The sequence below is a fragment of the Macrotis lagotis genome, chromosome X, assembly GCF_037893015.1.
Source record: "Macrotis lagotis isolate mMagLag1 chromosome X, bilby.v1.9.chrom.fasta, whole genome shotgun sequence".
NCBI lineage: Eukaryota > Metazoa > Chordata > Mammalia > Peramelemorphia > Peramelidae > Macrotis > Macrotis lagotis.
The window spans coordinates 25,203,967-25,220,845 of NC_133666.1; the positions used below are offsets into that span (position 1 = coordinate 25,203,967).

At 43.9% G+C, this 16,879-nt stretch overlaps 1 protein-coding gene across 1 annotated transcript in view; it reads right to left on the reverse strand.

The window, feature by feature from the left end:
• The window catches only part of ZDHHC9 (zDHHC palmitoyltransferase 9), a 37,541-nt gene that overhangs the window by 10,322 nt on the left and 10,340 nt on the right, over positions 1 to 16,879 (reverse strand). The window contains exons 3-4 of the mRNA XM_074208616.1: positions 2,592 to 2,752; positions 404 to 562 (exon numbers count right to left, since the gene is read on the reverse strand). Coding sequence (XP_074064717.1) covers positions 404 to 562; positions 2,592 to 2,752 — 320 coding nt within the window. The remainder of the gene's footprint in view (positions 1 to 403; positions 563 to 2,591; positions 2,753 to 16,879) is intronic.

The following is a 16,879-nucleotide window of genomic DNA, read 5'->3' on the forward strand; positions in this document are numbered from 1 at the left end:
GTGGAACCTTGGCCATGTCCCTTACCCAATCTGGGCTTTCTCAGTTTCTTGCAAAATGAGGAAGTTAGATTAGATCAAGGATTATTCATTCACCTGACACCCACCAATTCTCAAGGACTCTGATGCTGGATGAGGAAAAATTGACTTCCTTATTCAATTTACCATCGTTTCCTTCAATTATGAATTCTAAAAAACATTTGGAGGAATCCCAAAGCTTCACCAGAATGCCAAACACAGAGAGGTTAAGAATTCCCAGTCTAGATGGAGTCAAAAATCATCACCTTATTACAGAAAGTGAGGCTGATGGATCCTCCTAAGAAGAGCTGTCTCTCAGCACCCAAACACTCCCACCCAAACAGAGGATCAAGCTGGCCAGGGTAACCCCCCAAAGTGTGATGCTCACCCACACAATTGTCACAGATGCTGCAGTGGGAGGCCCGGGGGGGCCTGAAGATCTTGCAGGTGTAACAATACTTTAGCTTCACGATCTGGTTGTTGATCTGGAAATTCTTGATGCGAGGGGGTGGGCGCTGACCCTGCGGCACGGCACCATTGGTCGCCTCTGGAAAACAAGATGCAAACTGGACTGTGAGTGGCTGACACAAACCCGGCGGGTCCTTCACACCTTGCCGACAATAATTGTCACATTAAATCAAAAGAGAGCTGAATTGCTCTGGACAGCCCTCCAACCCATAAATCAGTATTTCTCAACCTGGGTTTTCAACACCTCAGATGCTCACAGAGGATTTCATCAAATAATTCTCAAAACAGTTCATTCAAATTCACTATGGTTTAAAAAAAATTATTGCCATCCTTTGCCCCAGTGATGCCACTCCTAGGTTATGTATCCCAGAGATCAAAGAAAAAGGAAAAGTTCCTCCGTGTACACAAATATCTATAGTAGTTCTTTTTTGTGGTGGCAAAAAAACTAGAACCTAAGTCAGTATCCATCAACTGAGGAATGACTGAATTAGTTATATTGGTGTGATAGACTGCTACACAAAATGATAAAGGAGATGGTTTCAGAGAAACCTGGGAAGACTTCAGGGTATACTTCAAGTCTACAGCCTTTTGCAGAGCTCCTCATAGCCCTGCCCCATTTGCAGCTCTGGGGCCTCTCCACACCCCAACTAGGAGGACTTTAGTGATTGAAGTGGAGGACCCTGGGTAAGGACTGTCTACTGTTGGTACCACTGCCCAGGTCCAACTGGGTCAGAGTCAACTTCAGAGTTGAATTTGTATAATACAAGCTTACATCAAGTAAGAAATGCCAGTACTTTGACTTTCTTATCAAAGCAGAGAGAAGTGAACAGAGAATGAGAACAATGTATACCTTCCCTTCAACTTTGTAAAAACAATTTTGAAAAGCTTGAGAACTCTGAATAAGGCAATTCTCAAATAAGATCCCAGGGGCCCAGTGGCAAAGCTGACAGAGGGGGATGGGAACCATCTGGGAGCATTGTTTTGTGTGGGAAATCTGATTTTCTTTCTCATTTTCTGATGGGGAGTGGGTAATCATTATTTCCAACGTCTCCTCCTATTCTAATAGTCTGGAATCCTTTTGGGTTAGTATGTGGCAACTCTCTTTAAAAAACCCATTTTTATTGCTAATTTCTGTTTTAATATCACTTACACTTTCCCCTCTATTGCTCCTCCCTGCTCCCAGGGAGCCATCCCTTAGAACAAAGAATTGTGGCAATTAGATTTCTTCAGGGGCTTGCCCAAGATGATACAGGTAACAAAGAGGAGTGCCCTGAACAGCCCAGATCTGCCCTATCAGCACAGTCTGCAGCCTCCCAGCAACAAATGACTCTGCTGCTTACTACCTGGATGCCCTTGCACAAGTCATTTACCCCATATAAGGCTGATGTCAGAGAGATACAATAAGCTGCATGAGAGTTCATAGGACATGGATAGTGTGGAACAGAGCCATTAGACTTGAGTTCAAGGTCCAGCTTTGCCACTCATTAGCTCTGTAAGTAACATGACCTAAGCCTCAGCTTTCTCCTTTGTAAGAGGCAACATTAACCTTGGCACTCTCTGCCACAAAGGGCTGATGTGAGGAGAGCAGTGGGCTAGCCACTGAGATGTGAGTGACTGTCATCACCAATACTGGCATCACAATCCAGATTCTAGAAAGGGAGAATACAAAAGTTGGGGATCCCCTATCACCTTTGACCCTCCCGGAGCTCACTTGGGAAGCTGGAAGTACTAGCGTTTTTATCTTAGGAAACTGAGACCTAGAAAGGGGAAGTGACTTGCCCAACATTGTTGGAGCTAAGAAGTGACTAGGCCAAGAAGGAAACCCAAGTCTCTTGGCTCTGACTCCAGGCTCTCTTCCTATTCCAAGTTTTACCAAATCTGGGGAAGATGGAGGCTTTACTACAGCCGCCCACATCTACCTTCTGGGAATCACACAAAGACAGGAGGAGTACACAGGCATGAAATGGCTCAAGAGGAAAATGGACTAGAGAGAAGACCAGGAATGATGTCTGCTGTTATGATCCTTGCACAATCATTCAGAGCATGGTGACAAGTGTCCTGCTGGCAGCTTACGCCCCCTCAGGGGCTTCTTGGTCAGCCCAGCTCACCTATCTCCATTTCAATGAAAGCTGCTTCATCTGGCAGGGCCCGGGGAATCACGCCGGGGTCACTGAAGCTCGTCCGCAGCAGCGTCGCCATGGAAAAGAGGAAAAGGACAGCCGCAAAAACAGGGATGGCAGGAGACAGCTGAACAGCCAAGTAGCGGCACCTGGAGAAAAACAAGCCCAGTCTCACTCACATTCACTTCTCTGCTGTTCCTGATCTCGACGTCCCAGCTGAACTGGAGCTTCAAGAGAAGGACCCACTAGCAGGCTGGGGATACCGCCAAGTGATGCCACCTCCAAATGCTTGGAAATGGCCCCACAGCCAGCTATGGGAAGACCAGTCTCCTCTCTACCTCAGGAACCAGGAAGAGGCAAACACAGAACACTTAATCGGCACAATGCCATGAACATCTGTGACTCTGCTATCATTTCCTACCCCACATAAGTTCATTCATTTTGAAGAAAACCTAGGCTCTGACCACACAGCCAACTCTACATTATCTGGGAGTGGCTTATCTGGGACATCATCCCTCCTGACTAATATCAACACCCTTTTTTATAGCACACCAAAGGTTTCCAGAGGATCCAATTTTACAGAGAAGTAAACTGAGGACCAGAGAGAAGGAAGAAGCAATTTGATCCAAGGTCAGACAGACAACTGCTAAGTACAGGCATGAGGATTTGAATCCAGGAATCTCCTGTTTGCTATTCTTTCTACTAAAAACCACTCTCCCTGGGTGGGCCAGGCTTTAGCAGTCTCTGACATTGAAGCTGAACTGGGTGGAGATCAGTAGGAGACCTTGGGCCAGTGTGTGGGAGTATCAGAAAGAGAGCTTGCCTCAAGATTTTCAAAGCCAGTACAAACATTTGGGGTTACCCACTGCTTTTGCATTATCCAGGTCTCGTCTCCCCTGGACTTAGCCCAGCTATTGGAAAATTGATGGTGCGTGTCAAATGCAGCAATCAGTGCAAGCTGTCCTAATACAGAAAGAGCCCCCCCACACACACACACACATACAGACACCCCATACACACAGCACACACCATTCAGTACAAAAGACCAGGAGTATCTCAAGCAACCAGAAGTTAATATAAAGAATAACTGGAAATGGGAGAAGGAAAATGGGTAAAAACTAGTGCCACAGTTGCAAGAAAGCACTCTGAAAGGGAGTCCACAGTATGATAGGAAGACCATCAGATCTAAAGTCAAAAACCCTCAATCAAATCCAGGCTCTGCTGCTTATTTTTATATGACTTTGAACAACTTATTTGGTTCAGTGACTTTAGCCTTCCTAACCAGAGTCCAAGCTCAAGGCCTCCCTCCTAGATCTTCATCACCCATCATCACCATCACCATCATCAATATCTTTATGCCATAGAATTTCATTTCATTGAGAGGACTTTCAGGACACTGAGAGTTGAAAGAATGTGTCCACATGGGTCCACAGTAGGGTGTGATCCCTAACCTTGCTGACTTGAAGTGCCCTCAACATTGGCATCACTGCTACTAACAACAGCAGTATGGATTTTCCAGAAGCTCTCCCACCCCCACCCAAGATGAGCTAGGTGCTTTGAAGATTGTCTTCATTTTCATAAAGGTACTGATGTCCAAAGAAGGTGAATGACTGATCCAGGATCCCACTGCTATAAAATGCTGGCTCCTATGAAAGATGGACCTAAACCACTAAATAGGCTCCTCTAAAACCACCCCAAAGGTGCTGCTAATCTTATCCCTAATGTCCCTGAGCTCCTCAAGTCTTCACCAGGGTTACTGGAGCTCTGCTCTTTTCCCTAATGCCTAGCACCCTATACACATGAGCTGCTTAGTAAATGTTGCTTTAAAAAAATCAATGTGGGAGGTGGCTAGGTGGCACAGTGGATAGAGCACCAGCCCTGGAGTCAGGAGTACTTGAGTTCAAATCCAGCCTCAGATACTTAATAATTTAATTACCTAGCTGTGTGGCCTTGGGCGAGCCACTTAATCCCAATGCCTTGCAAAAAAACAAAAAAAAAAAACCTAAAAAGAAAAAAATCATTGTGAAGGTTGATTTTATCCAATTGTTTTATTTCCTCTTTCTTTTTATTAAGTCTTTGTTATAAGGGACAGTGGGGAGGAAGAGAAGTATTTATAAATCAAGGTGATATAAAATATATTTTATATGTGTGTTTCACTATAAAATACAATTCTAAAATAAAAACTGTTGTTGACTGAAAAGCAAAACAGAGGCCCTTTTGGATTTAGAGGCCCAGGACTTGGGTTTAAAATCCCATCTCTGCTAGTTACTACTAGCCTTCTATCGTCCTTAAGGCAAAATGTGTAGAAAGATCGAAAGGAAGGACAGAAAAGGCAAGGAACAACAAAGTGAAAGGTATATGGAGGGAAAAAAAAATCACATTACTGTCTCCATAATCCTCATGGTGACCAAATGTCCACAATAACCTGGAGCCTGAATCTGAATCCCCCACTACTACTCCTCATGTTTCTCTGGTTTGCTGCTGGCCTGATTTTCAGGACAGTAGCTCTTCTCACTCCATGAGCTATCTCCTGTACACCCCTTCTCCACGTGGGGCACCCCCCCTCTCTCTACAGGCGGCACCTCCCTCTATACATGGGGTACTCCCCTATACACACGGGACACCCAAGCCCAAAATGGCCTAAGCAGGTTACTAAGATGTTACCTTGAGCTTTCTCTGGCCATCGTCTTCCAGCTCCAAAAGCAGCTGTGCCCTATTCATTGTACCTCTGCAGCCTCTCTCTTCACCCTGCCATTAGAGAATCTCAGAACTGGGAGGCTATCCAGTTGAAGTGAGACATGTACAAGAATCCCCCCCAACAAGAGATAACGAAATAACTGTCCCTCTTCTCTGGATTCAGAGCCTTGCCCACACTGTCAGACTTGGTTGTTGTGTGCATATGCCGTCAGATATGGTTGGTTGGATTTGTTTGAACTGCTTTTCTTTGTTACAAGGAGAGATTCTACGGTGGGGAGGTATTTTCTCAAAAGTCAGAACATCAGGGAACAGAGATTGCCCTGACAAAGCAGAGAAAAATGCCAGTTCTGGCTCAGTAGGCTGAGATCCAGTGCAAGCCAAGGCCAAGTTAACCCCTCCATACCACAAGAGCCTCCCAGGCAACAGCGTGCTCTGAGCAGGTATGACAATTGCTGATGCTCAGGATGGTGACCTGAAGTCATCAACAAAATATCTTGTTATGTTACATATTCTCTACCTAAAAAAGCAAGAGAGTGGAGGTGGGCAGGTTCTAGGTCTGCTTAAAAATCTTCAGGGATTCCATTTTTGTCTGTGGAGTAACTTTCCCAGCCTGGCATTAGGGTCCTTCCCAACCACAACTCATATTACTCTGGTCCACTGGCTTTATGCTCTGGCCAAGCTGAGTCAGCCTCTGTTCACCCTACCAAAGCACACTGAACTCTCCTTTGACCACCTGCTCAGGCTCTTTACTACTGATTTGTCACCCATCCCTTAGAAAGTCTGATTCAAATACTACTTCTCTGGGAAGTCTTCCATGACTCCCCACTAATGATGATAGTATTTGTCCTTCATTTTTGAAGAAGACCACAACAACAGAAAGGTGATTCCATGACAAACATGTGAGTTGGACTGGAGTGGTGGTGGTGGTGGTGGGGGGAACGCTGTGCTAAGTCCCCAGCCTCACTTTCTCCTCTAGAGTTATCTGGGTCCAGTGACCAGATATGAATCAGGAAGACTAGAAATGGCCCTGGATGCAAAGCAATCATAGTTAAGTGACTTGGCCAGATTCAAACTCCCATCCTCCTGACTCCAAGGCCAGTGCTCTCTCCATTGGTAACAATACAAGTCTTTTGCTACCATATCCAGAGCTCTTTCCACTAAACCAGGCTGATTTCAGATTAGCATTATCATCATTTCTCTTTTTCCTAAAAGATGAAAACAAAAAATGAAAACAAGAATAAACTGAAGAGGACAGCTAAGTGGCACAGTGGATAAAGCACTAGCCCAAGTCAGGAGGACTTGGTTCAGAAACTTGAATCTTGCCTTAGAAACTAGTTGTATGACCTTGGGCAAGTCACACTTAATCCCAATGGCCTCAGAATACAAACAAAAAAAGAGTAAATTGAAGGTTTGGGTTTATAGCCTGGTTAACAACAAAAATTTTCCTTCATCCTTTCCTACTTTTGGTTTCCTGCAAAAATAATCCTTGCTGACCCTCATATGGCAACTATCTCCACTGAGACAGAAAAGTTCCAGCTCTGCCCCACCTATGATCCTTTCCTTTGAGCCTTAGTTTCCTGTTCTGTAAAATCCAGACAATACCAGAACTCTCTTCATCTCCCCAGGCCTGTTGGGAGACAATGTATTTAAAACCGCTTTAGAACTATACAGTGCTCTGTCTGAGTTACTATAGCTGATCTGAAGATTATACACTGTTCCCCTCACTGGTGTTACCTCCCACAAGGGCAGACAACTAGAAGCTGATTTTTCTTCTGTGACCACCTCTTGATTATCAGAAACTCAAAGGAATGAGGAAATGTGTTAACCAGTTTCACAAATGAGCTTTGCAATCACATCATCTATCAAAAGAAAAATTATCAACAGCTATCTGAAAAATTGTTCAAGATCACTAATAAGTGAAATACACATTAAAACACTGAGGTGTAGCATTATACCCATCAAATTAGCAATGTTGAAGGGACTTTGGGAAGACAGATATGCTAACTGACTTCTGATTAAGCTGTTAATTAGTCCAACTGTTTTTAGACAACAATTTGGAATTACAGGAGAAAACTTAGAAAAGATGCATAAAATTGGACACATTCTTTGACCCAATGATCTCACTATTGGGTGTATACCCCAAGGAAGTCATTAACAAAAGAACTAAATAAAAACATTCATAACAGCACTATTTGTCACAGTAAAAAAAAAAACTTAGAAACAAGCTATGTGCCAATCAATGAGTAGGTGGTTGAACCAAGTAGTACAAGGGGTGTCATGCAATGATGACAAAGAATGATGACTATGAAGAAATGCCCGAGAGGGAAGAAAGCAAAGCCAAAAGCATATGCAATGACTATAACTGTATAAATGAAGACAATATGAAAGACAAACAAAGCCCAGAATAATGTCACTAGACAATATCGGTATAGACGAGCTAAGAGCACAGAGCTTTCCTTCCTTTTGACAAATGGTCAATGACAATAACATCATTTTAAAACACTCTTGTGTTTTGCTTGATTGTTTTTCAGGAACATAGTTTGCCAGCTTTTAAGTTCCGCCGTCATGTTAAAACAAAATTTATCAATTAAAAAAAGCTAGAGTGCTCCCTTAGTCACAAAAGCACAGGAGCTCGAAGGGTCCTCCGAGATCAATTAGTTCAATGACCTCATTTTAGAGAGAAGTAAACTGGGGCTCAGAGAGGGTAATTTACCCCAAGTCACACAGGTAAATGGTTAAATTGAGATTCAAACCCAGGTCTCCTGACTCTGGCACTCTAGGCATCAGACAAGGCAGGGAGGAGGAGAGATAGAAAGAGCAGCAGGGGGGAAATGGGTCCCAGGGAATACTAGTAGACAAGATTGGCAGGAACCCCCCCACCGCCAAATTTTATCCTCCTCTTCCCAGATTTCTCACCTTGCCCCTGCCACCCATGCTGCCCCAGATCCTCCCAGTCTGCTTCACAGCCCCACTTTCGTCAGATCTTCCTCCAGGCCATAGTTATAAGATACAGACAGAGTCTACCCAATAAACACACCTGTGGGGCAAGCAAGTTCCTTAGTGCCAGAGAAGGGGGAAGCACCTCTTCCAGCCAAAGGATAAATGAAAACAAAAATATTTTGGCATAACTTCCTTCTCCTTTGGAAAAGTTAGAAGTGGGGGTGGCTAGATTTGCACAATGGATAGAGCGCTGGCCCTGAAGTCAGGAAGACCTGAGTTCAAATCCAGCCTCAAGACACTTAATACTTACTTAGCTGTATAATCTTGGCAAGTCACCTAAACCCACTGCCTTGTAAAAAAAGTCAGAAGGGCTACAGATGTAAGCAAGAAGGGCAACACCCAAGAAATACCCAGTCTCTTCAGGATGCCGACCTCTGGGCTCAAGGTCTGCTCCATAAAGTGGCCCTTGAGAATTAAGAGCTATGTGATTAGACACTTATACTTCAATTAAAAAGAAAAATAGAAAGCAGAACAGGCAGATGAAACAGAAACAGATGCTACCCCTATGTCTAGGAGGACTGGAGCTCAAATAAACCCCATTCCAACACCTGCCTACAGACCAGTCAAAAGGCTAGCTTAGATTTGGCTTGTGCTGAGGCAGCAAGAATGTGTGGGGCAGCCCACTTTCAACTCAAACCATTGCCTGCACCTGCTACAACAAACCATTCCATGTAACAACAGTCACAAGCAGCCCACTGTCTTGGTCTGAGTTCAAGGATGAGCTACTGGCTGGGCAGCTGTTAGGGAGGAGTGGGCGTGGTGGAGGAGGACAGATGTGCCCCACCCCCAGGCTTTTCTGTCAGGGAATCACAGAACCTCTTGAGCTAGAAGGGAGCCTCAGAGGATATTTGGCCAATTCATATCTGCACAGAAATCCAGAGACTACCACATTCCTGACAACTAGCCAAAGGAAATTGGTTGTGACTTCCTGAAATGCCTAAGGCCTCTGATTATTTTTTAAATGAGAAAGAGTTTAACAGTATATAAAAGGGGAAGAGTATAAAATCTGAAACTAGATGATCCGATCCAAATTCAAATCTTAGCTCTAGTCCCTAGTTCTGTGTCATCCTAAACAAGTCATTTCCCTGCTCTGATATAAAGTTTCATCCTCTGTAAAAAAGCAGCAGTTGGACAATGCTGGACTCTAGTTAAGCTAACCCTTCCTCCCCGAACCATCCGGCCTACATCTTGTCCAGAGAGCTGCTCACACCTGCTCCAATTCATGCCATGGCAGTGTTCTGAGCAGGTGCTTGGCATTCAGAGTCCTCCATAATTGGATGCCATTTGGAGCTCAGACTGTTCCCTTCTGGGCATGCCACCTAGATCACTAGATGACTCACAGTCCTCACAAAATTTTGCCCATACTGTTCACTGAGGGGAATGATTCTCCACCACCATCACACACACACACACACACACACACACACACACACACACACACACACACACATACACACACACACTCACACCCCTAATGAATATCTTCCAAGATAGAAAAACTATCTCCAGTGCCACTTCCTCCAGGGAGGTTTCCCTGCTCTTCCCTTACCCACCCACCAGCAACAATGACGTTCTCTCTCAGAATTCACTGTGGCACTTCATCTGTATCATTTTACAAGCATGGTCCTTATCTTATTACTTTTTGAACCATAAAATACTTCATAAATGTAAGTTACCCCCCCCCATTAAACTGCAAACTCCTTGAAGGGTGGAGAGGAGGGTTTGAGCTCAACTTTGTAACTCTCTCAATCTTGCACATTGCTTTGAAAACACTAGGTATTTAACATTTTGTTAAACTGAACTGAAAAATGTATTTTTAGTAAGTCATTCACAACTTAATCATAACAGTTCCCCTTTTTCTATGCTTAAAGCATTTTTCTTAATACCTCTGGTTGATTCAAGTATTATTAGTTCTGTAAGAGGAAACTAAGGTCCACAGAAGGGAAGGAACAATGGGACTGGGCTCACTGGGCAGGTGGGGGCAATGTGCCCCTGTCACCCTTTTAAGTTGACTATATATTATTATTATTATTATCATTTTCTGCATCACTTTCTTAAGCCTGGACAATCAACAAAACAAAAACTCAAGGTAGGTCTGATTTGTGGCCACCCTGACAAAGGCTGTCCAACACTCCCTGGAAGGGACTCATTCAAGGTCACCTAACTCAGAAGCAGTAGAGCTGGGGTGCGACTCCTCACTTCAGTTCCATCCAAATTTTAAAGTCCTAATGTGTACGAGACACTCCCCCAGGCAATGGGGGCACAGACAAAATGGCAGACGAGCTTGCCTCAAGGACAGCACTTACGTGTTATCGAGGAGCTCATTTACAGAGATAAGGTAATAAGAGTTCTTTTGGAGAGAGAGAGGCTAAACTATGCTATCATCGGGATGGACAACTCTCAGATGAAGAAACTCCCTGAACCAGTGCAGGTCAGCACCTTCTTTTCAATTGATAGTCTTAGAGAATTGCCCAGAGCAGAAGTGTCAAACATGAGTGCTTGGAACCAGATTAAAATGTAATTGGAAAGTATTTAACAAAATAAATAAAAATACAATCAAACAGAAACAACATTACATTTGAAAATGAAGTCAATCTGTGGCCTGCAGGTATCCGTCTGTAAGCGTTAATGGCTTCCATTTCTACTTGAATTTGACATCCCTGGTCAAGAGCACTGGGAGGTCACATGACCCGCAGAGGTCAGAAGCCAAGGCCAGCTCTCTATCCACTATAGCTTCCAGCTTCATTCAACCAAGGCAGCTCTCTCCAGAGTTACTAATAACCTCAATTGCCCAACTTAATGGCCTTGCCATCCTTCTCTGCAGTCTCTGACACTGTCAGTCACATGATACTGCTCTTCTGCCTAGCTGAGCTCTCCTCAAGTCTCCTTTGCTGGATCTTTATCCAGGTCATGTCCAATAGACTCAGGGGGTTGCGCCAGGGCTCCATCCCAAGTTCTCGTCTTCTCCCTTAAGTGTTTCCCTTGGTGACCCATCGGCAAACATAGATTCAACTTATCTTCTATCTTCATGCTTCTCAAATGCACTTCACCAGCTCTAATCTCTCCCTTAATCTCCAGATCTTTTGCCTACTGGACATCCAAAACTAGAATCTCCATCCCCGTCTTAACTCAACTAATCTTATCTTTCCCCTCAAACTCTACCCCCTTCTTAACTCCCTCATTACCTTCAAAAGTACAACCATCTTCTTAGTCAACAATGCGGGGTCATCTCAGTACTCAATAGCCAATCTTTTGCCACAGGATTGCCTTTGTAACATCTCCTTTATAGGCCCTTTTCTCTCTGCTTGGACTATTGCAACAGCTCTTGGTTACAAGTGATCCCCCTCCAATCCATCCTCTACCCAACTCTCAACTATCAAAGTTATAATCTTCCTAATGATTATGTCACCCCTATTCAAATACATTCCACTGGGTCCCTATCACTTCAAGGATCAATGACAAAATGCTCCATTGGCCATCCTTCCTAACCTGGTTCCCTCCTACCTTTCCAGGCTTCTTACACCTCCCCCCCACCCAAGTACTCTAAGAGTCAGTGACACTGACATCATCGCCTGATTTCTTCTATTTTCACTGCCTGCCCCTCATGTCTGGAATTCACTTTTTCCCCATCTCTACCTTCTAACACCACTGGCTCCCTTCAAGCCCTAGCTAAAACCCTAATTTCTGCACCAAATCCTTTAAAGCTAGTGTCTTCCTTCTGGTGATTATCGACAAGCTTTTCTACTTCTTGTTTGCACATGGTTGTTTACATATTGTTACATACCTCCCATTAAACTGAACTCCATGACAGCAGGGAATACCTTCTGCCGTTCTTTATATCCCCAATGTTTAGCGGAGTCACTAGGCCATGCTATCTTAGCTGAAGGGACAAAGTTCCAAAAACCAGGGGGATAAGAAAAGTTTTCTGGAGGAGGGAAGTAGCTCCTAAATTAAACCTTAAAGGAAAGCTAGAAATCCTCAAAGTCAAGGCGGGAAGAGAACCAGATCTAGGAGCTAGACAAGCCAAAGACCAGGTGCCAAATGGATGGCCAAGGTCAGGGAATAGTCAGCAGGTCAGTGTGTTCACAATGGAAAATACAGGAGAAATAATGGCCAAGTTGAGGGCTCCTTCCAATTCCCCCACCCAAGCTGGCTACAATTTCCAGTCTGTCCCATCCTGAAGGGTGATGGACCATATGAACTCCAACTGCCTTTTGGAGTTTCAAGTACTAAGAAGCCACCTCTATTCCCCATTCTAGCAGGTTCAGGTTCCTCCCACAGAATGACATCTGTTCCTCAAGGGCTTTGTGACCCCAGCTGACATGGGCTGCTCCCATGTGGGCCTATGGCTCCCTCTGCCTGAAGTCAATCTCCTCTTTTGCCATAATATGCCTGCCTCAGTACACTGCTTTTGTAAATCCTCCATGGTATGACAACACTGGAAATCAACATTTCTCAGCTTGTGCCCTCCAGCTATAATACTAACTCTCTCATTTCTGTGACTCTGAAGGTTTAACCACAAAGTTGTTCTCCCAAAACATCAGTAGTACAAATACTTTTAGTTCCATTTTTACTGATTAGTGTAGGAGCTAGTACCAGAGCTTAGACTCAAAACGGACCTCCTAATCCCTAGTCCAGTATTTCTTCCCACTGTGCCACCATCCCTTTGGGAAATCTGGAAATGATGTGTCCTCAGCACTAAAAGATTAACAAGGACTATGAGAGGGATGTAAGTGTTGAGAAACCTGTAACAATAGCACAGTGGATAGAACATCAGCCCTGGAGTCAGGAGGACCTGAGTTCAAATCCAGTCTCAGACACTTAATATGTACTTAGCTGTGTGACCTCTGGCAAGCCACTTAACCCCATTGCCTGCAAAAACAAAACAAAAACAAAACAACAAAAAAAAGAATTCTCTTTTCCAACATGTTCCTCTCTCCCCATGGCTTTGTCAGGTTTATATAGGCAGTTTTTCCCCCTCACCAAAGGGGACATCACAAACTCCCCTATCACTGTCAAAACCTTCAATGTAGATTGGATACCCACTTACTGAAGGGACAGTATAGAAATGATTACTGTTCAGTTAGGAGCTCAGAGATTCTATATTCTCTGACCCACCATTACTTCTCCCTTCGAGTTTTAAAGAAAATCTCTTAAAAGTTTTTAAGAGTTTTTCTCTATGGTATATATCAGATCTTTTGACAGTTAATATCAAAAGTGTTTTAAGTTCCAGAATCTGACAGTTGATTCTATACGATTTTAGATTGTTTCCAGTACTTACTGAGCAGTCTTTTCAAAGGCCCACAAAACAGTGCATATGGAGGTTTTTAAGTCACTTCCTGCACATCTGGATTTACCAAAAAGCTGAGTTCATACTTGGCCTTCCAAACTGTAGCCTAAAGCCACGTTCTAGATTCCGGGAACACTCTATTGACTAAGTCAAACAGCCCTCTGCCCCAAATGCTTTGACTGGGTCCTTGCCAAGGACAGAGAGGCAGGAGAGGCTTCCTTTGTTCCTGAAGAATTATGAACATCGGCATCTTTGAAATCCCTGGGCTATTATCTCAATATCTCACATGAGAAATGCAAGTAGCCTAGAGCTTCCATTTGTTAAACATCTTAGCAGATTGGGGGGGGGGGGTAGCAATTCTCTGTTCTTTGTGACAGGCTTAGACAAAAATGCAGTGTCTCTGCCTTAGAAGTCAATTGATCCTCCTATCCAATCCAGGAATGTCTTTCGAAATATATGGCTTGGATACTTCCAATCCAAATAAACAAGCATCTATTATAACCCTAACTAACACTATAACTACCTACTATATGCAAAGTAATAAAGCTAGTCACTGGAAGTATGTCAGGTGGAGGAGACAGAATTCAAGACCTTCACAAGGCAGTCCACTCAGCTGTTGTACAGTTGTTAGAAAGCTCTTCCTTTTTTGGAGGTGAGAGGCAACATCTTACTCATTACTCAGTTTCAAAATGATATAAAATACATTTTACACAGGGCAGGATAGGAATTAGGGGTTGATGAATCCCCAAGTTAAAAATATTTTTAAAATCCAGATGACAGTTCCATAACAGGTTAACAAATGAATTGGGGAGAGGGAGGAGCAGCTAGGTGATACAGTGGATAGAGGGCACTGGCCCTGGAGTCAGGAATACCTTATTTCAAAACTGATCTCAGACAGATGATACTTACTAGCTGTGTGACCTTAGGCAAATCACTTAACCCCATTGCCCCACTAAAAAAAAAAAAATTAGTTCCAACTGTGAATTTTGCATACAGCTTCAGACTATCCTTCAGTCTATCTTTATCAGGCAGAATCCTAGGCTGACTGACCCTACATTTGAACAGATCGCAGCTCTGAGATATTGCAGTAACTTCTTTGATCACTGCCTTTATTCATGATGAGGCTGAAGTCATTTAGCCCTGTTCCATGTCACCACTTACGTTCAGTGAAGTCAAGTAGTCTTCAGGGACTCAGACTGTCCTTATTGTTAGTTTAGCTGTGTCAAGATCCCCTCTGTTCCCTCATTGTGAGCTCTTCAAGATGGTGCCAAGAAAAAAGTGCAAGCTCTGAGGGTTCCAAGCTAGAGAATCTTTAGGTCCACACTGGCAAAGTGTGGGCTAGTTGGATGTCTGCTGCCCAAGGGCAGGCCTAGCCAGGTACAGAGAGGCTCATCCCCAAAGGGTCAGGGAGACTGCCACTGATGGATCCAGTATATCCTGAAGGACTGGACCCCAGTAAGTCCTGGAGATCAACTACTCAGATGGAAAAGAGTTCTGATCTGAAATAGGGGAAGGAATTCTCATACAAGAAAGCACAAATCCATGAAATATGTCAGAGCTCAGCTTTATCAGTCTGACCTTGTGTTTCCTCAGACTCAGCAACCTAAGTTAGGTCGAATAAGCATCTGTCCATCTGTTGTGACAGACAGCCACTCATTCCTCAGGTTTAGCCTGGAGTGATGAGGTGTGGCCATTTGCTGTTTGGTTACTCCAAGCCATTCTTATCAAGCCGGTCCTGTGGAGGAGCATACAAGAGGATGACTGCTGCCTGTGGATAGAGCACTGGCCCTGGAGTCAGGAATACCTGAGTTCAAATATGGCATCAGAAAGATGATACTTAGTAGCAGTGTGATCTTAGGAAAGTCATTTAACCCCTTTTTATTACCAAAAAAATCAAAACAAAAAACTATTGAAGGGGAAGGTAACTGGTTCAATTGTGAGTTTTGTATAATGCTTCAGGCTTATGCAAAGGGCTATATATCAGATAGGTTTCCTTCATCTGAGGGAGGGCATCTAGGATGTTAGGATAGCCTTTGTGCAAAGATGATTTGGACTCCTATAGCTGTATGTAGCATCAATAAATACTGACCTGACAGTGAACTGATAAGGACAGAACCTGAGATTTTCCAGACAAAAGCAATCAGGAAACCTCCTCTATGAATGCAAAGTGACACCTCCTCTGCAACTGGTTGTCTTACAGAGCTGTCTAGAGCATTGAGAAATTAAAAGACTTGTCCTAGATCATGCAACCCGCATTTATCAGTGGCAAGATTTGAACCCAGGCCTTCAAGGCTTCAAAGGCTAGTTCTCTCTCTACTAGGCCACAACTGCTTAGATCAGGAGTAGGGAACCTGTGGGCTGTGGGCCATTTCGGTCTGGTGCAAGGCAGCCACAGGCAGGACTAGAAATTCAATAAATCTAGGAGCTTTTTAGGGGTGAATTAATTAAATTGTTTGATCAAACATAGCCCTGGAATATTATAAATATTCAAATGGCAAAAAAAAGGTTCCCCGTCCCTGGCCTAGATGAATAGATAAGGGAGTAGCTTGATCACAGATTAGTAGTTACCCAATGAACTCTCAACATTTCCCTCCAAACAATTTTAAAATAATGCCTCAAGTCAAATTGTGGAGTGGCAGAGGCATCAAAAGGTCAAGGTGACATATTTTTCCAGGTTGAGAAAAACTTAGGAGATTGGTAGAAGTTTGCTTGTGATACCAGGTAGATGCCTGACCAGAGCCCAAAAGGGCCACAGCAGCAGCTTCAGGAGCTCTCAGACCAGATAGGGCAACTGAGCAGAGAGAGAGTGCAAGGGACCTTCTGGGTACAGCTGGCACTGATGGCAACTCGTTTTTCCATACACGGTGCCGGGAGTCATCACAAGGGGGACACAAGATCAGTGGCCCTAGTTGTAGGTCCAAGGCAAAGAGGAGCACTGGCACTTGTGGCTAGAGGGGACCAGGGGATCTTCCTGAGTAAAAATCAGAGCTCACACCAGGAGAGCAATGACCATACATCTCCCAGAATCACAACATATTAAAAGACCCACCAAAAAACTTGCAGACTCCCAGAACTAGCTCTGAAATTAGCAGGATGAAAAGAACCTGCAGTTTGGCACAGTGCTTCCCCACCACCAGGAGAGCAGAGCCCAACTTAAGAAATCAACTGGGAAAATGAGCAAACAAAAAAAAAATTCACCATAAAAAAGCTACTACAGTGGCAGAGAAGACCAAAACAAACCCAGAAGACAACAATGCGGAAAAAAATCCTACAAATAAGGCCTCAAAAA